Source organism: Perca fluviatilis, chromosome 14 (genome assembly GCF_010015445.1).
Source record: "Perca fluviatilis chromosome 14, GENO_Pfluv_1.0, whole genome shotgun sequence".
Lineage (NCBI taxonomy): Eukaryota > Metazoa > Chordata > Actinopteri > Perciformes > Percidae > Perca > Perca fluviatilis.
In genome coordinates this window covers 29,818,960-29,841,355 of record NC_053125.1, presented here as the reverse complement: position 1 = coordinate 29,841,355, position 22,396 = coordinate 29,818,960, and the positions used below count along the sequence as shown (strand labels likewise).

The following is a 22,396-nucleotide window of genomic DNA, read 5'->3' as shown; positions in this document are numbered from 1 at the left end:
ATATTGAAATCTGACAATTATTAGCTAAGCTTTGTAAGGCATTGGGGAACCTGTAATATAAGTGCCGTGACAAAATTCAATCTGTAAATATACTATAGTTATGCCAAAAGTGTAGATAGCTAGCAGCGACCTTTTCCATTGTATTGAATGGGACATATAGCTAGCTAGCTGCTCCTCCTAACAAAACGCCTGACATTCATAAAAATGCCTTACATTGAAATCGGACACAACCTAAGCTTTGTAAGACCTTGGGGTAGCTGTGATATAAGTGCCGTGATGAAATTCAAACCGTAAATATATTATAGTTATGCCAGCAGCCGGCCAAAGAGCCCCGTAGTGCAGTAATCCACAAAGGGTGACTTTGCGCTGGGTATGGAGCCCAGCAGGCTGCCGCTTTCTCGTCAGACTGTGTGGAGCTCCTAAAGTCCGACACGTCTTACCAAATTTGCAATTAGCCATAAATTTTCGTAAAAAGGCCCATATTTGAGCTTTATATAGTTGATTTCTCGCATAAAAAAGTCTCAGAAGTGAATTTGCTAACGAAACATTGCAGTGTCTGGACTATGAGACCTGCTGTATCGTCTCTAATGTGTGTGTATGGGGATTCGTTCAACCAATCAGCGCGCAGCTCCATCTAAATATTCATGAGCATACCATATTTTGAAGAAAAGCTCTTCCAAAACACAGGGATGCATAAAGGCCAATAAAATATCAACCAGGCCATTTTCAGCCCAACCAATGTTTACATACCCCATTAGGAGACCATAAAGAACGGTGTGAAAAACCCTATATAATCATTCTATCACCCCTTTAATTATGTGATGAATGTAACATCTCATGTATAATGAGAGGACAAAAAAAACTGACAAAAACTGGTCATTTACTTCCATTAATGTGATGCATCTTGTAAATAGAAATTTCAGTAGAAGATCTGGCTGACAGGTAAATAAATCCTCATATAACACTGATCCTGTCCACAGTGGAAACGTTTGAATTGTAGGAGGACTTTTTTTTGCTATCTTTGTTATTTTACCACTGAATGGGACTAGAACCTGTACATCTCTATAGACACATTTTCAAAAAGTTTCAGAACATTTGGGTTTCTTTCAACAAAACGTTTCTAAAAGAAACAACGTGGATGGTTCCCTACAATGCTCTTGAAAGTAAAATAAATGATCAGTTACCTACTGTAATTGTATTTTTTTTATTCAATTCATAGCATTTGAAGAAAATAATTAAAAATGTTGAAAAGAAAGTGACAAAAATGTCGCGGGGGAAGGGGGGGGGGGGGGAGCAAAGAAAGTGTCGAAAAAGACGACCAAAACGTTGAAAAAAAAAAGTTTCAATATTACGTTTTTGACCCAGAAAAAACAAGAAGTTTCTTGTTGGTCGACGGGAAGACAACACGCCAAAAACACACACACAAACACACACACAAACACACACACAGACACAGACACACACACAAACACACACACTAAATGACCCCGAGAAGAAAGTCTGAAACCCAAACTTGTTTCCTAATATTTGTGTCGTGAATTATGTGATGATGAGCAACAAAAAGTGTTGAAAAAAACAAATTTCAATATAACATTTTTTACCCAGAAACAACAAGAACGGGAAGACAACACGTATCACACACACACACACACACACACACACACACACACACACACACACACACACACAGCTGACACAACACGTATCGAGACTCAACTGTGACAGTCATGATTATCCACTAGGTGTGAAAAGGGAACTTTAGAAAAGGGAAGCTGTGTGGTTTAGTATGTTACAAACTTCAAGTAGATTATTTCTAATAATCTAACTATAGAAAGGGGAACATATCATCTCTGCCGGGCGTAAACCTTGTATGGTCAAACTCGTTGCTTTTCAGGAAATGAAAAAAAATGCTCATTTGAAAACATTTTATTGAGCTATAATGAAGACAGACAAAATCACCCCGTCCCTGTTTGAATATCTGTAACCCTGTGTACTTTAATATAAAATGTTCTCGAAGTTTATACTGACCTTGGTTTGCTGTGCTGCTCAGCAGTGAGGTCAGAACTGAAGAGAAATGGACCTCAGGTTAGTTTGAGCTTTTACTGCAGACAGACAGAACAACTGTGAGCTCAGAGAAGATGGAGTCCACACTAAACACTCTCAGCGTCTTCCAGCTTTAACACCAGTTTATTCTGCTTTTCTAACACGCTGCAGCTCCGTCCAATAAGCTCTGACATTAACCCTTTAACTACAGCTTCTCTGCAGCTGTTGTCACTTCCTGCTCTTAAACGTTTTGTCAGACAACCTTTTCTGAACGTTTTAAACAGTGAAGCTAACAATGTGATGACAGAACAGAGTGTACTTACAGATCAGCCGTTGCAGAGATGTTTGTGCCATCGTACCTGTTGGTGATGTGACATCAAGCACTTTGAATGTTTGACTCAGAGCAGCTAAAACCATCATTTCCCCTCTTTGGAGGGGTGGGTGCAGCAGCCGTGTGGTTTCCCCTCCTGCAGTTGATAGGACAGTTGGTCTCTTGTGTTAGTTTATAATCAGAGAAATGAACATTGTTGTTGATTGTGATGAAATATTGTTAATGAAGATTATTTCCATACGTTCATTCCAGAAATGTGAATAATTTACACGCTGATGTCTGTGAAGGTTCTCAGTCATCCAGGTCAAAGTTATCCAGGGAAGGGTTAAACTCAGGGGCAACTGGACTTTTTTAAATATGCTCCGAATATGTTCAGTTCAGACTGATCTGTAGGGAAACCTAGCTATTTAAAGTGCTCATATCATTCTCATTTTCAGGATCATAATAGTATTTAAAGGTTATATCAAAATAGTTTTACATTACATTACATACACAGTTTTAATTTTCAATAAACACCATATTTTGTCATACTGCACATTGCTGCAGCTCCTTTTTTCACCCTGTGTGTTGAGCTCTCTGTTTTAGCTACAGAGTGAGAAATCTCACTTCTGTTCCATCTTTGTAGAGTGTCGCACATGTGCAGTAGTTAGGTAAGGACTACTAGCCAGTCAGAAGCAGAGTATGAGGCCGTGCCCTGACAGTAGCTAGGTAAGGACTACTAGCCAGTCAGAAGCAGAGATTGAGGGCGTGCCCTGACAGTAGCTAGGTAAGGACTACTAGCCAGTCAGAAGCAGAGTATGAGGGCGTGCCCTGACAGTACCTAGGTAAGGACTACTAGCCAGTCAGAAGCAGAGTATGAGGGCGTGCCCTGACAGTACCTAGGTAAGGACTACTAGCCAGTCAGAAGCAGAGTATGAGGGCGTGTCATGCTTGCAGCTAGGTGAGCATTATAACGTGTGTTCCAAAGTGACCACGTTTGTCTCTGAAGTAAAGGCTGGACTACAATAGAGCTGTTTGCAGCAGTTGGTGAACAGTGTTTTCTGTTGGCGATGGTAAGTCCCTTTGGGGGGGACTTTGGGCTTTTTCACTTTGCAAACATATAACGTGCACAAATAAAGATATATAACACAATAAAGGAAAGGGGAAAAGCCAAAAAGCATAATATGAGCACTTTTAGTCTCTTAAAGGGTTTGTGTTTTGGGGATTTCAGTTTAACGTTCAATTACTTTTCTGTGCTTTTCTGTTTTGCCTGTTTTGCCATATTCATAATTAATAATAACTGTATTTGTTGTACTATTTCCATATTTTCTGTAATAGCATGCTTCTCAGTTTTTATTATTATTTCCTTTTTGGGGGTTAATTTCTACCTGCAGAGGAGGTCCTACTTTATATTTTAATGTTTTTACATTTTTTTAAATAAATATTTTAAAGATGCCTTGGTTGTCCTTCATAACTTTTATTCTGACTTATCTATATTTAAATAATTTGATTGGGCTTCTTTCTTTATTGCTAATAATTATTTTTTATTATTACACATTGAATTACTTGCCTCAATATTTTAACATGATAATACACATGCCATTGGTTTTATACATTTTACTAACAGTGTGGTTTAATTCTATGATGTATTTTAAATTATTTATGGTTATTGATTGTGTGGCAATTTTTACCCTTTAAAACCATAAAGTATTTAAGACCCTTTATATGTTTTTATTTTATTTTCTGAGGTTAAATATGTTTTTAATATTGGGATAGATTTTCTTTTGTATTGTGCGTGCCCCTCGCAGCTCCCATCCTGGATATTGTGTTTTAACCCAAACCTAACCCTAACCTGTCTCAAATAAGACCCTCATCATTTGGGACACTCAGTTTTTGGATAATAATTTGGGACACTAAGCTCTTCAGATTTCTGTAATTCAGTTAAAAATGTTAAGATGAAAAACATAATTTAAAGAGGGAGCCAACAGAGTGAACTGTGAGCTGAACTGAGCATGTGTAAAGAAAGAGAAGGTGCTGTGCTGCCACCTGCTGGCTGTCTGACTCAACTGATCTGATGCTTTCATCCAAAGACATTTTTACAATGAGCGTCTCATTCCCACTCTCAGCAGTGATAGGGAGCTGACGTTAAAGACACTGACTGAACTGAGAACTGAAATACAAACCCTGTAAAAGACAGAAAGTAACACAGATCAATTCCATGAAAAGCTACGGGAAAAAAAAGCTTTATTGTTATAATATAAAATATTCAGGATTACAGAGATAGCTGTGGCTGGCAGTAAAGGAGCAATTCATACTTAAAGGAATATGCCACCATTTGTTGAGATAGGGCTTATCACGGTCTCCCCTGGCTGTAGATAGGTGGGCCAATGCATTTTTTGTCTCAGTGCAACTAATTAGGTTGTTGTTTTGTCTTTTTTTGGCTCACTTTTACTCACAACATGCAAACCGCCAACATAGGATTCCATTCACTATGCTAAGCTAACTAGCGGGGGCTGACGGTGTGTTGCAACCGACTAAAACAATGCATCCACAAAAATGTGTCGGCCCACCTATCTACAGCTAGGGGAGACCGTGATAAGCCCTATTTCAACAAACGGTGGCGTATCCCTTTAAAGCAATGATTTCATATTGTTTAAAGCATAATTATATCAAGACAGCCGGGGGATCTACGGAGATTTCATCTTCTTTTCAGATCAGTTCAGAAGTAATGCTCTGTGGTGACAGTGGTGATGACATCATCATATTCATCATCCGAGGTGGGCGAGGTCATCACCATGGCGACAGGTAGGCCAGTTTCCTACAGTCAGAGCAGCTTAGTTAGAAAATGTAGATAATTGATCAGCTGAAGAGTTCTGTTAGAGACAACTGTCAACCATCAGCACTAAGTAGGTCAGTTGATGAGAGTTACCTGTGGGCCTGTGTCAATATAAAGACACCATGATGAAAGTTAAGATGCAGTACAGACAGAACACCACCAGGTGGCAAAACAGTATAACCACAAGGGGAGGGGTCTGAGGTCAGGTAGCTGCAGAGGTTGGTGGGTCTGTAGTTGTAGGTTTCTCTGTAGAGAGAATCAGCTGTCAGGTGAATATCTGGATGAATGAACTCCTGAAATCAAAGGTAACCTCCTCACCTGTGACAGAGACCCAGCTGGGTGGAGACTCTCCAACACTGCTGATATTGCACTTGTAGAGGCCTTCATCAGACCTGGAAACATGGTGGATGGTCATGTGACCTGCAGGCTCAGTCCTGATGAAGGAGCCATCTTTATAGAAACCAGCTGGGAGGTTGGAGGAGGTCTTTGTTTTACAGGTCAGAGTGGGGTCTTCTCCCTCCATCACAGGGAGGACAGGACTCTGCAGGATCACTGGTCCACCTCAACACAGAGACAAACTACAGCATGTCATCCATTCACACACAGCTTCATCAATACTGACTCCACAGTCTGATCTTACCAGTGACAGTGATGTTGATGCTGTTACTGGTTGCTCCCTCTCTGGACTCACACCAGTAAACTCCACTGTACCATGGGGCCATGTAGCTGATGTTACAGGAAGAACCAGCAGGTCTTCCCCAGTCATCTCCACACTGAGTCCTGGTTTTCTGGTTGTGTTCCTCCTCAGAGTCCATCCAGCAGAGCTGTTGTCCTCCTCACAGCTCAGAGAGACAGACTGTCCTTCAAACATCTGAGAGCTGCTGGGACTCACAGTCAGAGAGACTGGAGGGAGGAGGGTTTAGAAAACACTAAATGACCCCGAGAAGAAAGTCTGAAACCCAAACTTGTTTCCTAATATTTGTGTCCTAAATCATGTGAGGAATGTCACAGAACAGAAATTAGGCTTTATTTTTTTTAAACCAGCATGTTACTGTGCTCAGTTGAAGATCTGTTTGACAGGTAAATAAATCCTCATATAACACTGATCCTGTCCACAGTGAAAACGTGGCAGTTTGACTTTGTAGGAGGAGATATTCCTACTTGTGCTAACTTTGTTATTGTACCACTGAATGGGAATAGAAACTGTACATCTCTATAGACACATGCTGTACATTTTTGCTGTAATGGATTTAAGTGTGAAGATGTAACTTTGTATTGTTTCCCTACAACGCTCTTCAAAAGTTAAATAAATTATCAGTTACCTACTTTCATTCATGATTTTTAATTTTATTTATAGCATCTGAATAAAATAATTAGTAAAAAAACAGAAAGAAAAAAAATAATAAAAAAAATCGACAAAAACATTGAAATAAGTGACAATAACATCGGGGGAACACGTTATTATATTTCGACACAAAACATATATTTACCCAGAAAGATTAGGATTAAGACCTTGTTGGTCGAGGGGGAACACAACGTATCTCTTGTGTCTTGTCTCTCTCACACACACACACACACACACACACACACACACACACACACACACACACACACACACACACACACACACACACACACACACACACACACACATTCTTGTTGGTTGACGGGAAGACGACACGTATCCGGACTAGACTTTGACAGTCATGATTATCCACCAAATCACTGTTTCTCAAATGGGGGTCTGCAGGGGGTACATGAGATATTTAACAAAATGTTTAATAGTACAAGGCTTGTTGTCCAGAACATTCTTCCTGTTATAGACTTTTTTTTTTCATCCCAAAAATGTGACATTTGTGTCTCCTTCTTTGGACCTATTGCAGCTATTTCCTCCTTCCTTCTACTGTTCTGCTTTTTAATTTTCTCTTCGCTTTTTTTGAAGTTATGTCACTGTCTTTTGACCTATTCTTGCGTTACTTCCTTCTTTCTATCATCTTTTTTCAAGGTTTTGTCTTTTTTACAGTTTTTGTCTCCTTTTCTCATGAGCATTTCAATGTGTTTTCAGTTACAAGGCTGTTGTTTAGTAAATCTATCGCTGACAGCGCTGTCCGGTTTTTTTTTTCTACCAACTATAATTATCGCTGGTCAGGCGGTACTTGGCTTGAAGAAATCAAAAGGGGTAGATTATTGAAAAACCACTGCAATAAATGATAACTATTTGTCAAAATAATTCATAATTTCATATTTTTTTTAAAGGTCCCATGACATAGTGCTCTTTGGATGCTTTTATATAGGCCTTAGTGGTCCCCTAATACTGTATCTGAAGTCTCTTTTATATAGACCTTAGTGGTCCCCTAATACTGTATCTGAAGTCTCTTTTATATAGACCTTAGTGGTCCCCTAATACTGTATCTGAAGTCTCTTTTATATAGGCCTTAGTGGTCCCCTAATACTGTATCTGAAGTCTCTTTTATATAGACCTTAGTGGTCCCCTAATACTGTATCTGAAGTCTCTTTTATATAGACCTTAGTGGTCCCCTTATACTGTATCTGAAGTCTCTTTTATATAGACCTTAGTGGTCCTCTAATACTGTATCTGAAGTCTCTTTTATATAGACCTTAGTGGTCCCCTAATACTGTATCTGGAGTCTCTTTTATATAGGCCTTAGTGGTCCCCCTAATACTGTATCTGAAGTCTCTTTTATATAGACCTTAGTGGTCCCCTAATACTGTATCTGGAGTCTCTTTTATATAGGCCTTAGTGGTCCCCTTAATACTGTATCTGGAGTCTCTTTTATATAGACCTTAGTGGTCCCCTTATACTGTATCTGAAGTCTCTTTTATATAGGCCTTAGTGGTCCCCTAATACTGTATCTGGAGTCTCTTTTATATAGACCTTAGTGGTCCCCTTATACTGTATCTGGAGTCTCTTTTATATAGGCCTTAGTGGTCCCCTAATACTGTATCTGGAGTCTCTTTTATATAGGCCTTTGTGGTCCCCTAATACTGTATCTGAAGTCTCTTTTATATAGACCTTAGTGGTCCCCTAATACTGTATCTGAAGTCTCTTTTATATAGGCCTTAGTGGTCCCCTAATACTGTATCTGAAGTCTCTTTTATATAGACCTTAGTGGTCCCCTAATACTGTATCTGGAGTCTCTTTTATATAGACCTTAGTGGTCCCCTAATACTGTATCTGAAGTCTCTTTTATATAGGCCTTAGTGGTCCCCTAATACTGTATCTGAAGTCTCTTTTGGCTTTGACCAACTGCCACTTTGCTCGTTTGAAAGCCATAATGTCTCTCTCTCATGGGTGGGCCAAATTCTCTGGGCGGGCAAAGCAGAGAAAGGGGAGGTAACCTTGCTCGTTATGACTTCATAAGGAGAAGGTTCCAGATCGGCCCATCTGAGCTTTCATTTTCTCAAAGGCAGAGCAGGATACCCAGGGCTCGGTTTACAGCTATCACCATTTCTAGCCACTGGGGACCATAGGCAGGCTGGGGGAATGCATATTAATGTTAAAAAAACTCATAAAGTGAACTTTTCATGCAATGGGACCTTTAAACAAATCAGACAAAATCAACCCGTCCCTGTTTGAATATGTGTAACCCTGTGTACTTTAATATAAAGAGTTCTCAGCGTTTATACTGACCTTGGTTTGTTGTGCTGCTCAGCAGTGAGGTCAGAACTGAAGAGAAATGGACCTCAGGTTAGTTTGAGTTTGTGATATAACAAGACATTTAAAATCTATTTAAAAAATGTAAGTAACATACTAAAAGTTGTCTGTAAAAGCATGTACCCAACCTTTCAAAATGACTCGCATCATTTCTTCTCATAAGCTTGTTATATGTACATTCAGAAGCATTTTTAGCCAAACAAAATCATTTAATGTTGTATTTCTTTAAGCTGATTTTTTTAGAAATGCTCAAAGAGTTTACTTACAGAGTAGCCGCAGTAGAGATGTTTCCTCCATCCTAACAGTTGGTGAAATGATGTCTACACTTTGTTTACTTCATAGTCACATCGAGTAAGCCCTCCTCCTTCCTCTGTGGCTCAATGTTGTGGTTTCCTCTGCACACGCTATGAGAAAAAGAGTTGTGTTTAGTTGCCATTAAACAGATACATTCCCTTTTAAAATAGGGAAGTGAACCATAACATGAATTGGAGTTAACGACTGACACCTGAATGTAATACGATGCAAACATTGTTTTGATGCCTGAGGTGAAAGTTATCTTTTTCCAAAGATTCACAATGTTTATTTGAATCTCAGAGATACATGAAAAAAAAATACTTAATGATTTTCAAATGAACCAGCTGTATCTTCCTGTAGATGTTTCCAGACTTTCCACCACAAAATGTGCCAAGTACTGATGTAACCCGCGCTGTTAGATCCACCCACTTTTAAACAACATTTGATTAAATAGCAAAGCCTCAAACTAAAACTCACGGACAAGAGACGGCAATGGATCAAGACTCTCTCAGCTCTCATGGCTCCATTTCTGCTCCTGTTGCTCATTATGTCTGAAGCAGCTCCTGGTAAATATCAGCTTTTAATGTAAAAAGATTTATTTAGACTTCATTTCTGACATTTATTGTTATGATGATTGTGTTTAAAACACAGACAGTTTCAGGTTTTGTAAAGTTTATGAATAAAGTATGAGCTGTTTTACATGTAAGAATATGAAGTATCCAAGGGATAATGTAGAGCGATCTGGTCATGACCAGGGATAACCGGAATGCTCTCCATTATCTTGTTTATTACACGGCTACTTAATAAAAAATCAATAATTTGATGAAATATATTAATTTAACAAAGATTGTTTGGCTTCTGCATTTTACGGCAAGGGAATGTGAATGGGATGCTGCTCTCATTCCAGGTCGCCCGGCCCAGTAAATGTGAGTTTTTCAAGGAGCTCCATCGTCATCGTTCTTTTAGCTCTGTCTAACTGCGCAGATAAAAAAAGGTTTGAGACAGAGAGGGAGGAGACAGAGAGAGAGGAGACAGAGAGAGAGAGGAAACAGAGAGAAAGAGGAAACAGAAAGAGAGGGCAATCAGCGCAATGTCTATTTTCACCCAAACTTATTGTTATTATACCTCTTTTTTGTCCCGCTTCTAGTCACGGAGTGTTGCCAACACATGCACACAAAATACATAAAAACGTGTGTATTGATCGGGAATGGTGTGCTATGACTTTTCAATGAGATTTGCCACACGGTTTTCATGAAAAAACCCATAGACTTGAATGGGAAATCTTCGTGAAATCGCTTAACATCGCTCAAAACAACCCCTCTTTGGGGCCATACTGTGTCACCATACTTTATAGTGAAAACAAATTAAAGGTTTAAAATGAATACAAGACTTTGGCATTTATTGGGCTGAATGGGCATTCTGGTATCAAGCACAGTTTCTATGAAATCAAAGTTTATATATATATATATATATATATATATATTATATATATATATATATATATATATATATATATATGTATATGTATATATATATTGGATTGCTAAGGCTCAAGTTGCTAAACCTTCGAGACTCCATGTAAATAAACAGTAATTTTAGCATCCTAAACCCACCAGACTCCATGTAAATAATCAGTACTTTAAGCATCCTAAACCCACCAGAATCAAAGTATGAAAGTATACATTGAGAGAAATAAAAAAATCAAAAGAAACGGCAAGTGGTACTACGCTGTACTCTGGTCTTGACCTGTATGCATTTGTGGTGTCTTATAAGCCCATCCATCCATTCCCTATTGCTATTGTTAAACAATTGTATTCTCTCTCTCTCTCTCAGTGACAGTGTGATCTATGTACCTCAGTACAGCTACTCCTATCAATACTTAGCTAGTGTTATTCGGAAGTGCACCAAGTAGTAGGCACACTGACAAAATTTCTTTCGGAATGTTCTAGTTGATTATTATATTATTATTGTTTATTATTGTTTTTCAGACATGACTGTGGCAACAATTGATCCTGGAGATAATGTAATTCTGCCATGTCAGTCTGGCAATGTCGCCATCATTGTTGTACAGTGGAGCAGACGTGACCAGAGTATGTCCTTTATTACAGCGATGGACACCTGGATCCCACCCACCAACACCATCCTTTAAGGACAGGGTGGACCTGGTGGACAGAGAGCTGAAGGACGGAGACGTGTCTTTAATTCTGAAGAATATGAGGAGACAATGTGTCAAGTTGCATCAGTTGATTCAAGATGTGAAAAGAGCCTTTATTGACTGTGAGCCATTCAGAACTATCCAACTGCAGGTCAACGAGCCAGGTGAGTGAGTCTTGTATCCTGTTTACACGTCACGTTTATTTTGAAAAACTGAGACATTTCCCTTTGTTTGTGCCCTGCATTTACACGCAAAAGAAAATTTGCCTCTGAAAACGAGTCTTTTTAAAACATCCGGCAAGAGTGGAGATGTTGAAAAACTTTGTTTGCATGTTTGCATGTAAACTGACTCAAGGCGTAAGGCAGCCGAGAAAGAGGAAGTGATTCGTTGCTGTTGTTGCTATTTTCGAGATTCTGATTGGCTAACGTAGGCCAGAGCTTCTCGTTACACTGCCACCTACAGGTTTGGCGTGCTCTTGACTGCATTGGCGGCATATATACACGGGTAAATGTGAACGAACACTTCTGAAAACTGAGAGCTGTGCACAATGATATTTTTGAAAACAGAGAGGTTGAAATTGAAATTGAAATTCATGAAAATAGCCGGCCACGTGTAAACATAGCATCAGAGTGTTTTTCTGAGTATCATGTTGTAGCTGCAGTTTCAAACATCAGAGAGGATGAAGGCTGCTCCACTATCCAGACATTTAGAGACTCATATGTTTTATTCATCTTTAGGTCAGAAGAACGCACACTCCAAGTATGAAAACTCAATGAATGATGTCCCTGAGGATGGAAACTACTCTCCTGTAGGCCGATACCTTGGACTGGCAGCAGGTGTTCCAGTTGGACTGATTCTTGTAGCTGTTGTTTCAGTAGTTGGTGTCCTGATGTACAAAAAACGTAAGGACAAGAGATCAGGACCGCCTGCTAATGACGATCATAAAGCATCGGCCGTTCAGTTCATCTGACAACTCACAGACCAGAGAGATCAACCGGTGTTAAAGCACCGCCTACTGACCAAGTAATACTTGGTTGATAACGGCAGCGTCACCATTCTTAGAAGATCAGGTAGAGCTCGGTGCGAGAGAGAAAGTGAGAGAGAGAGAGGTGCGCTCATAAAAGTTAAAACATTTAGAGACCAACAACCCCGTTAACATTCCCTGATGGGTATTTTTATGAAAGATAAAGATTTGTTAATTACATATAGGCTATTTGTTGGATTCTTGGGAGCCAATGATCACATCGGTTTGAATAATGTTTTTATATTTTTTATTTGCTCTCACGATCGCTTCCACTGCCAGGGTTGCAACTGATAATATAATAGGCTAAAGCAACGACAGTTTATGGAAAAAACAAGTGTAATTATGGTCAGATCTTGGTCCTGACTGATGAGTGAAGTATGTATGTAGTGATATTGATGAGAGTTGTGATTTACACATTTACAGCATTGGCTATTTTTGTTGTCAGCTTTCCATCCTGTTTTAGGAAGCAGCAACTGTATTGCGTTTTGCGTGTAAAACCGTGTCTGTGTTCTTCATATTTATGTAGCTCTTCGTATATAAAATATCAGAATCAGAATCAGAAAAGCTTTATTGCCAAGTACGTTTTTTTACACATACAAGGAATTTGTTTTGGTGTTGTAGATGCATGTCACACATTCTCTAAAATACGACTTTAAACAGAACAAAACAATATATCTACACAGTATGTATTAAAAATAAGAGAATACAAATTTAAATAGAAAGAGCAGTACAGCAGAGCAAGTACAGTGACATTCAGAGCCAGAAGTGGGGTGTGGAGAGAGTCAGGGTGGGTTCCGGGCCTTGTTGATAAGGTTAGTGGCAGAGGGGAAAAAACTCTTCTTGTGACGTGAGGTTTTGGTCCAGATGGACCTCAGTTTCCTGCCAGAGGGGAGGGGCTCAAACAGTTTGTGGCTGGGGTGGGAGGGGTCAGCCACAATCTTTCCAGCATGCTTCAGAGTCCTGGTGGCATAAAGGTCCTGGAGCGGTGGCAGATTCCAGCCAATCACCTTCTCAGCTGACCGAATGACACGCTGCAGTCTGCCCTTGTCCTTGGCAGTGGCAGCAGCGTACCAGATGGTGATGGAGGATGTGAGGATGGACTCGATGATGGCTGTGTAGAAGTGCACCATCATTGTCTTTGGCAGGTTGAATTTCTTCAGCTGCCGCAGGAAGTACATCCTCTGTTGTGCTTTCTTGACGAGGGAGCTGATGTTCTGAGGTCCTGGGAGATGATAGTTCCCAGGAAGCGGAAAGACTCCACAATGTCAATTGTGGAGTCATAGAGGGTGATGGGGGCAGATGGGGCTGAATTCTTCCTAAAGTCCACAACCATCTCCACTAATCAGTTATCCACCTATAGGTGGAGGCAGGTACACCAAGCTGGCAGAGCTTCTCCTGAAGCAGAGCCGGGATGATGGTATTAGAGGCAGAGCTGAAGTCCACAAACAGGATCCTGGCGTAGGTTCCTGCTGAGTCCAGGTGGTGGAGGATGTAGTGGAGGGCCATGTTTACTGCATCCTCTACAGACCTATTGGCTCTGTAGGCAAACTGCAGGGGGTCCAGGAGGGGATCGGTGATGTCTTTAAGGTGTGAAAGCACAAGGCGCTCAAAGGACTTCATAACCACAGAGGTCAGGGCGACAGGTCTGAAGTCGTGAAGTCCTGTGGTCCTTGGCTTCTTGGGAACAGGAATGATGGTTGAGGACTTGAAGCAGCCTGGCACTGGGTATGTCTTCAGCGAGGTGTTGAAAATGTCTGTGAACACTGGAGACAGCTGATCAGCGCAGTGCTTCAAGCTGGATGGGGAGACAGCATCCGGTCAGCAGCTTTCAGGGCATTCTGTCTCCTGAACATAGCCTAGACATCTAGATGCACCCTGGTGGCAGCAAATGTAATTTGCAGCCAGGGTCAGTCTAGCAACTCTCCGTTGGCTTGCGAGCTGGAAAAAACAAATTCTGGTCAGGCCAATCACATCATGTATAGAGTCGGTGGGCGGGGCTTAACATAATGATGGCAGAGTTGCGACGGTTCTGCGTGAATTCCCTGCTACTTGAAAACAAAGAAGATGGCTGCTGCTGCTGGCGACCAGCGGACTTTCGAATCGGCTTTGGCCGCGACTCTGGAAGACTTGGAGTTAAGCACTGAAGTCATTCTTAAATAAGTGAACCACACTGTCTGTGAGTACACACCATTTTGCACTGTCCTGTTTGTATTTTGTTTGTCGACTAAATGCCCCAGTGATTGTGTACTGTCGGAAAAACGGAGACGGCCCATCTGTTGTAATTTTTTTTCCCAGCTGGGAAAACTGCACCGGATGATTGTGTTTTAGGTGCATATGCAGTTTGTTGTGTTGCCGTGTTTAGTTGCTACTCTTTTACAACAAATGCGACATACTGACTCGCTCAGGTTAAGTGGTTCACCACGGTCATTCGGTTTGAATCCGAAGTTCTCCCACACTGCAGCTGTCGCGTTTGACTTTGAAACCAATTCCATCTTTTTTTTTTATTCCTCTAACTCTGAACTAGCGTTTTCTTTGGCTATACTCCTGCACTCTGTGGTAGGCTACACCAGGACCATGCAGCTGACAAGTGACATGAGAGTTCGCTCCTCGTTACGCTAAGGAACCGAGAGGGGTCACCGATGCACCGAAGTGGTCATCCAGTCTCTTTGGTAGCGAGAGAGAGAGAGAGAGAGAGAGAGAGAGAGAGAGAGAGAGAGAGAGAGAGAGAGAGACGAGGAAAACAAACAAGCATGCAAATGGAAATTATCGCAGCCGAAAAAAATTATCGAGCTCAATTTTATTCATCGTGCGTTTAATTCATTTATTGCATATCGCGACAGGCCTAGTTGACATATTGATGCAGTTTGTTTTGTACTTTTTAACTGACATGAGTTTAATTTTTACTTAGGTTAATGTTTACCCAATTTTACATGAATGTAATATTCAAATACTGTTCAGATTTCTGTAATTCAGTGATGAATTAATTAAAATGTTAAGATGAAAAACATAATTTAAAGAGGGAGCCAACAGAGTGAACTGTGAGCTGAACTGAGCATGTGTAAAGAAAGAGAAGGTGCTGTGCTGCCACCTGCTGGCTGTCTGACTCAACTGATATGATGCTTTCATCCAAACACATTTTTACAATGAGCGTCTCATTCCCACTCTCAGCAGTGATAGGGAGCTGACGTTAAAGACACTGACTGAACTGAGAACTGAAACACAAACCCTGTAAAAGACAGAAAGTAACACAGATCAATTCCATGAAAAGCTACGGGAAAAAAAAGCTTTATTGTTATAATATAAAATATTCAGGATTACAGAGATAGCTGTGGCTGGCAGTAAAGGAGCAATTCATACTTAAAGGAATATGCCACCATTTGTTGAGATAGGGCTTATCATGGTCTCCCCTGGCTGTAGATAGGTGGGCCAATGCATTTTTTGTCTCAGTGCAACTAATTAGGTTGTTGTTTTGTCTTTTTTTGGCTCACTTTTACTCACAACATGCAAACCGGCAACATAGGATTCCATTCACTATGCTAAGCTAACTAGCGGCGGCGCTGCCGGTGTTGCACCGGACTAAAACAATGCATCCACAAAAAATGTGTCGGCCCACCTATCTACAGCTAGGGGAGACCGTGATAAGCCCTATTTCAACAAACGGTGGCGTATCCCTTTAAAGCAATGATTTCATATTGTTTAAAGCATAATTATATCAAGACAGCCGGGGGATCTACGGAGATTTCATCTTCTTTTCAGATCAGTTCAGAAGTAATGCTCTGTGGTGACAGTGGTGATGACATCATCATATTCATCATCCGAGGTGGGCGAGGTCATCACCATGGCGACAGGTAGGCCATTTCCTACAGTCAGAGCAGGTTAGTTAGAAAATGTAGATAATTGATCAGCTGAAGAGTTCTGTTAGAGACAACTGTCAACCATCAGCACCAGGTGAGTTGAGAGAGTTACCTGTCAGCCTGTGTCAATATAAAGACACCATGATGAAAGTGGAGATGCAGTACGGACAGAACACCACCAGGTGGCAAAACAGTATAACCACAAGGGGGAGGGGTCTGAGGTCAGGGGTGGAGCTGCAGAGGTTGGTGGGTCTGTAGTTGTAGGTTTCTCTGTAGAGAGAATCAGCTGTCAGGTGAATATCTGGATGAATGAACTCCTGAAATCAAAGGTAACCTCCTCACCTGTGACAGAGACCCAGCTGGATGGAGACTCTCCAACACTGCTGATGTTGCACTTGTAGAGGCCTTCATCAGACCTGGAAACATGGTGGATGGTCATGTGACCTGCAGGCTCAGTCCTGATGAAGGAGCCATCTTTATAGAAACCAGCTGGGAGGTTGGAGGACGTCTTTGTTTTACAGGTCAGAGTGAGGTCTTCTCCCTCCATCACAGGGAGGACAGGACTCTGCAGGATCACTGGTCCACCTCAACACAGAGACAAACTACAGCATGTCATCCATTCACACACAGCTTCATCAATACTGACTCCACAGTCTGATCTTACCAGTGACAGTGATGGTGATGCTGTTACTGGTTGCTCCCTCTCTGGACTCACACCAGTAAACTCCACTGTACCATGGGGCCATGTAGCTGATGTTACAGGAAGAACCAGCAGGTCTTCCCCAGTCATCTCCACACTGAGTCCTGGTTTTTCTGGTTGTGTTCCTCCTCAGAGTCCATCCAGCAGAGCTGTCGTCCTCCTCACAGCTCAGAGAGACAGACTGTCCTTCAAACATCTGAGAGCTGCTGGGACTCACAGTCAGAGAGACTGGAGGGAGGAGGGTTTAGAAAACACTAAATGACCCCGAGAAGAAAGTCTGAAACCCAAACTTGTTTCCTAATATTTGTGTCCTAAATTATGTGATGAGCAACAAAAGTGTTAAAAAAAAAAAGTTTCAATATAAAATTTTTGACCCAGAAAAAACAAGAACAGGAAGACGACACGTATCACACACACACACACACACACACACACACACACACACACACACACACACACACACACACACACACACACACACACACACACACACACACACACAAACACACACACACACAGACACTTGTTGGTCAATGAGGACACAACACATATTCAGACTTAATTTTGAGAGTAATGATTATCCACTAGGTTAGATATTGCTCCTTTAAGTGTGAAGAGGGAACTTTAGAAAAGGGAAGCTGTGTGGTTTAGTACGTCACAAACTTCAAATAGATTAGTTCTAACAGTCTAACTATAGAAAGGGGAACATACCATCTCTGCCGGGCGTAAACCTTGTATGTTCAAACTTGTTGTTTTTCAGGAAATGAACAAAATGCTCATTTGAAAACATGTTATTGATCTAATGAAGTCAGACAAAATCAACCCGTCCCTGTTTGAATATCTGTAACCCTGTGTACTTTAATATAAAGTGTTCTCAGAGTTTATACTGACCTTGGTTTGTTGTGCTGCTCAGCAGTGAGGTCAGAACTGAAGAGAAATGGACCTCAGGTTAGTTTGAGTTTGTGATACAAGACATTTAAAGTTTAAATAATTAATGGAAATAACAGAAAAACTGTCTGCAAAATCATTTACACATTTCAAAATGACTCGCATCATTTCTTCTCATGAACTTTTTTTAGCCAATCATTTTATCTTGTATTTCTTTCAGCTGATGGTTTTAGAAATGCTCAAAGAGTTTACTTACAGAGTAGCTGCAGTAGAGATGTGTCCTCCATCCTAACAGTTGGTGAAATGATGTCTTCACTTTGTTCACTTCATAGTCATAGCATCACATGAACGCTCCTCCTTCCTCTGTGACTGTTTTGTGATTTCCTCGGCACAAACTATTTTTAGTTGCCATGCAGCAATTTTTTTCTTATGGTCAATGAACCTAATTTAAATTCATTATTATGCTGAATTCCTGTATAATTCCTTCGAAATTCCTAAATGATTCCTACATATCATATCAGCAGGAATGACCTTTACTTTTTTGCAACATTCCTGTATGACTTTTTTGTGTTCATCACCTGCTGTGACGTCACCATTTAATGTGGCCAGAAGTGGAACATGCTTTTATGTTTCTTCTTTCCAGAGAACAGCACAGAGATGGTTTTTAGCTATTTTTGATTCAAGTAAACCCTCCTCCTTCCTCTGTGACTGGCATTGTTGTGGTTTGTTTTGTTGCCATGAAGCAAATACATACATACATTCACAAAGTTTTTGCATTTTGCGATGCTTTTGACTCTTTTTTAAAAAAAGTGTTTTTAACTTTTTTTATTTCATGGTCAATAAACCTAATTTGAATTACATTATACCACATTTTTTAGTTAATCCTTCTGATGTCTTCGGTTCGATTTTGACCCGTTTACAAAAACTTTCTATTTCAGAACTATGACTTAAAGAAAAAAGTGACAAATATTGGATAAAAGCTACAAAAACACACATCAAAAACATCAGCAAAGGTGAATAAAAACTTGTTAAAAAAAACGTGTGTTGTGGTTTCGATAACATGAAGTGGAGTGAAGAAAAACTAAATGAAGATGTTGAGATGAAAAATGACTGACACCAGAATGTAAATAATACGATGCAAACACTGTTTTAATGCCAGAGGTGAAAGATATCTTTTCACAAAGATTCACAATTTTTATCTGAATCGGTCAGAGATTAATAAGAAAATTACTTGAGAATTTTCAGATAAACCAGCTGTTTGTTCCCTTAGATGGCCACGGTTTAGTTGAGAGGAAGTGAACGGGGGGTTTCCAGACTTTCCACCACAGAGTGTTGCCAAGTACTGATGTGACCCGCGCTGGTAGATCCACCCACTTTTAAACAACATTTGATTAAATAGCAAAGCCTCAAACTAAAACTCACGGACACAAGACGGCAACGGATCAAGACTCTCTCAGCTCTCATGGCTCCATTTCTGCTCCTGTTGCTCATTCTGTCTGAAGCAGCTCCTGGTAAATATCAGCTTTAAATGTGAAAAGATTTATTTAGACTTCATTTCTGACCTTTGTTGTTATGATGATTGTGTTTAAAACACAGACAGTGTCAGGTTTTTATAAAGTTTATGAATAATGTAGGAGCTGTTTTACATGTAAGTATATGAAGTATCCGAGGGATAATGTGGAGGGATCTGGTCATGACCAGGGATGACCGGATTGCTCTCCATTATCTTTTATATTACACGGCTCCTTACTAAAAAAATCAATAACTTTGATCGAATACATTGATTTAATAAAGATTGTTTGGCTTCTGTATTTTACAGCAAAGGAATAGCCAGATCGCCCGGCCCAGTAAATGTGAGTTAGCCAAGGCATAGGCGCCGATTTATGTTTTCCTCCGTGGGTGCTCACGGGCGCACACACTTTAAAAAAATTAGTGAAAAATGTTTGCATTTCAGAACATTAAGGAAAAGGACAGCGGCCGACAGGAACACGCACGCCTATTAACTCGATAATAAAGCCGTAAAGTATGCTTTCAACTCAGGACAGCGCCACTTGGTCAGGTGGTTTATATTTGGGATGGTTGAGGTAGCTTCATTTTAGTTTAACTGTCTGAGTTTTGTCTCTGTTCTGTTTTCTGCTGCAGAGTTTCTGAAATGTATTAACTGTTGGTTTGGACACTGTGGTGAGATGGTGGTGTTCGACATGTTAATGATCTTTATTTTATTAACCGGAACACACAGTAAACATTGTTTTGTACTTTCTGACTGACCTAAGTTTTATTTTTACCCAATTTTACATGAATGTAATATTAAAATACTCGGTATACGTGCAGTTTAGTGTCCCAAATTCCCCATACATTGTCTTAATTAATTATGAACCTGCTAAACACCTGTGCTGTTTAACAGGTTTTAGGGTTAGGGCTAATTTGGGACACTAAACTAATTTGCGACACTAAACTGCACGTATACCCAAATACTCTTAAGATTTCTGTAATTCAGTGATGAATTAATTAAAAAGTTAAGATGAAAAACATAATTTAAAGACTAAGCCAACAGAGTGAACTGTGAGCTGAACTGAGCATGTGTAAAGAAAGAGAAGGAGCTGTGCTGCCACCTGCTGGCTGTCTGACTCAACTGATCTGATGCTTTCATCCAAACACATTTTTACAATGAGCGTCTCATTCCCACTCTCAGCAGTGATAGGGAGCTGATGTTAAAGACACTGACTGAACTGAGAACTGAAATACGAACCCTTGAAAAGACAGAAAGCAACGCAGATCAATTTCATGAAAAACTACAGAAAATAAGCTTTATTGTTATAATATAAAATATTCAGGATTACAGAGATAGCTGTGGCTGGCAGTAAAGGAGCAATGATTTCATATTGAATATGTTTAAATCATAATTATATCAAGACGGCCGGGGGAACTGTTTCTGATCTACGGAGATTTCAGCTTCTTTTCTGATCAGTTCAGAAGTGATGCTCTCTGGTGACAGCGGTGATGTCATTCTCATATTCTCATATTCATCATCCAATCCCTCCTCAGCCTGGGTGGGCGAGGTCATCACCATGGCGACAGGTAGGCCATTTCCTACAATCAGAGCAGGTTAGAAAGAAAATGTAGATAATTGATCAGCTGAAGAGTTCTGTTAGAGACAACTGTCAACCATCAGCACCAGGTGAGTAGAGAGAGTTACCTGTGGTCCTGCCTCGATATAAACACACCATGATGAAAGTGGAGATGCAGTACGGACAGAACACCACCAGGTGGCAGACCAGTCTGATCACAAGGGGGAGATGGTCTGAGGTTGGTGGGTCTGTAGTTGTAGGTTTTTCTGTAGAGAGAATCAGCTGTCAGGTGAATATCTGGATGAATGAACTCCTGAAATCAAAGGTAACCTCCTCACCTGTGACAGAGACCCAGCTGGGTGGAGACTCTCCAACACTGCTGATGAGACACTTGTAGAGGCCTTCATCAGACCTGGAAACATGGTGGATGGTCATGTGACCTGCAGGCTCAGTCCTGATGAAGGAGCCATCTTTATAGAAACCAGCTGGGAGGTTGGAGGACCTCTTTGTTTTACAGGCCAGAGTGAGGTCTTCTCCCTCCATCGCAGGGAGGACAGGACTCTGCAGGATCACCGGTCCACCTCAACACAGAGACAAACTACAGCATGTCATCCATTCACACACAGCTTCATCAATACTGACTCCACAGTCTGATCTTACCAGTGACAGTGATGTTGTATGCTGTTACTGGTTGCTCCCTCTCTGGACTCACACCAGTAAACTCCACTGTCCCGGAAGAACATGGAGCTGATGTTACAGGTACAACCAGCAGGTCTTCCCCAGCTCTCCACACTGAGTCCTGGTTTCTCTGTTCGTGTTCCTCCTCAGAGTCCATCCAGCAGAGCTGTCGTCCCTCACAGCTCAGAGAGACAGACTGTCCTTCAAACATCTGAGAGCTGCTGGGACTCACAGTCAGAGAGACTGGAGGGAGGAGGGTTGAGAAAACACTTAATGACCCCGGAAGAAAGTCTGAAACCCAAACTTGTTTCCTAATATTTGTGTCCTAAATTATGTGATGATGATTTTTTTTTTTTAAAGCAACAAAGTAAAAATATAAAAGAACGGAAGATGACACGTATCACACAAAAACAGCCACACACACAAAAACACACTAACACACACTCACATACACACACTCACACAAATACACACAAACACACACACACACACACACACACACACACACACAAACACACATACACACACACACACACACACACACACACACACACACAAACACACAATACAATACACACACACACACAATACACAATACACACACACAGACACTTGTTGGTCAACAAGGACACAACAGATATTCAGACTGTAAGAGTAATGATTATCCACTAGGTTACATAGTGTTCTTTAAGTGTGAAGAGGCAATTTTAGAAAGAGAAGCTGTGTGGTTTAGTATGTGACAAACTTCAAATAGATTAGTTCTAAGAGTCTAACTATAGAAAGGGGAACATATCATCTCTGCCAGGCGTAAACGCATGTATCTTCAACTTGTTGCTTTCAGGAATGAACAAATGCTCATTTAAAACATTT

General features: G+C 40.6%; 1 protein-coding gene and 2 long non-coding RNA genes across 4 annotated transcripts; all 3 read right to left on the bottom strand.

Moving 5' to 3' along the window:
- Positions 1–6,053: 6,053 nt before the first annotated feature.
- LOC120573023 lies at positions 6,054–9,179 on the bottom strand. Of its 2 annotated transcripts, none has more exons than XR_005641596.1 (3): positions 9,132–9,179; positions 8,842–8,877; positions 6,054–6,092 (listed from the first exon to the last, which is right to left on the bottom strand). It is a non-coding gene; the product is annotated as an uncharacterized LOC120573023 (long non-coding RNA). The 2 variants fall into 2 exon arrangements; XR_005641597.1 differs by lacking the exon at positions 6,054–6,092 and adding an exon at positions 6,673–6,933.
- A 6,744-nt stretch (positions 9,180–15,923) lies between these two features.
- On the bottom strand, positions 15,924–18,137 carry LOC120572888 (Fc receptor-like B). The gene is made up of 5 exons (XM_039822403.1): positions 18,037–18,137; positions 17,784–17,819; positions 16,857–17,120; positions 16,305–16,777; positions 15,924–16,198 (listed from the first exon to the last, which is right to left on the bottom strand). The coding sequence occupies exons 1-4, from the start codon at positions 18,065–18,067 to the stop codon at positions 16,482–16,484; spliced, it is 627 nt and encodes a 208-aa protein (XP_039678337.1). The 5' UTR covers positions 18,068–18,137; the 3' UTR covers positions 15,924–16,198; positions 16,305–16,481.
- A 2,423-nt stretch (positions 18,138–20,560) lies between these two features.
- Positions 20,561–21,269, bottom strand: LOC120572988. Its single transcript, XR_005641561.1, has 2 exons — positions 20,977–21,269; positions 20,561–20,870 (listed from the first exon to the last, which is right to left on the bottom strand). It is a non-coding gene; the product is annotated as an uncharacterized LOC120572988 (long non-coding RNA).
- Between the last annotated feature and the right edge of the window lie 1,127 nt (positions 21,270–22,396).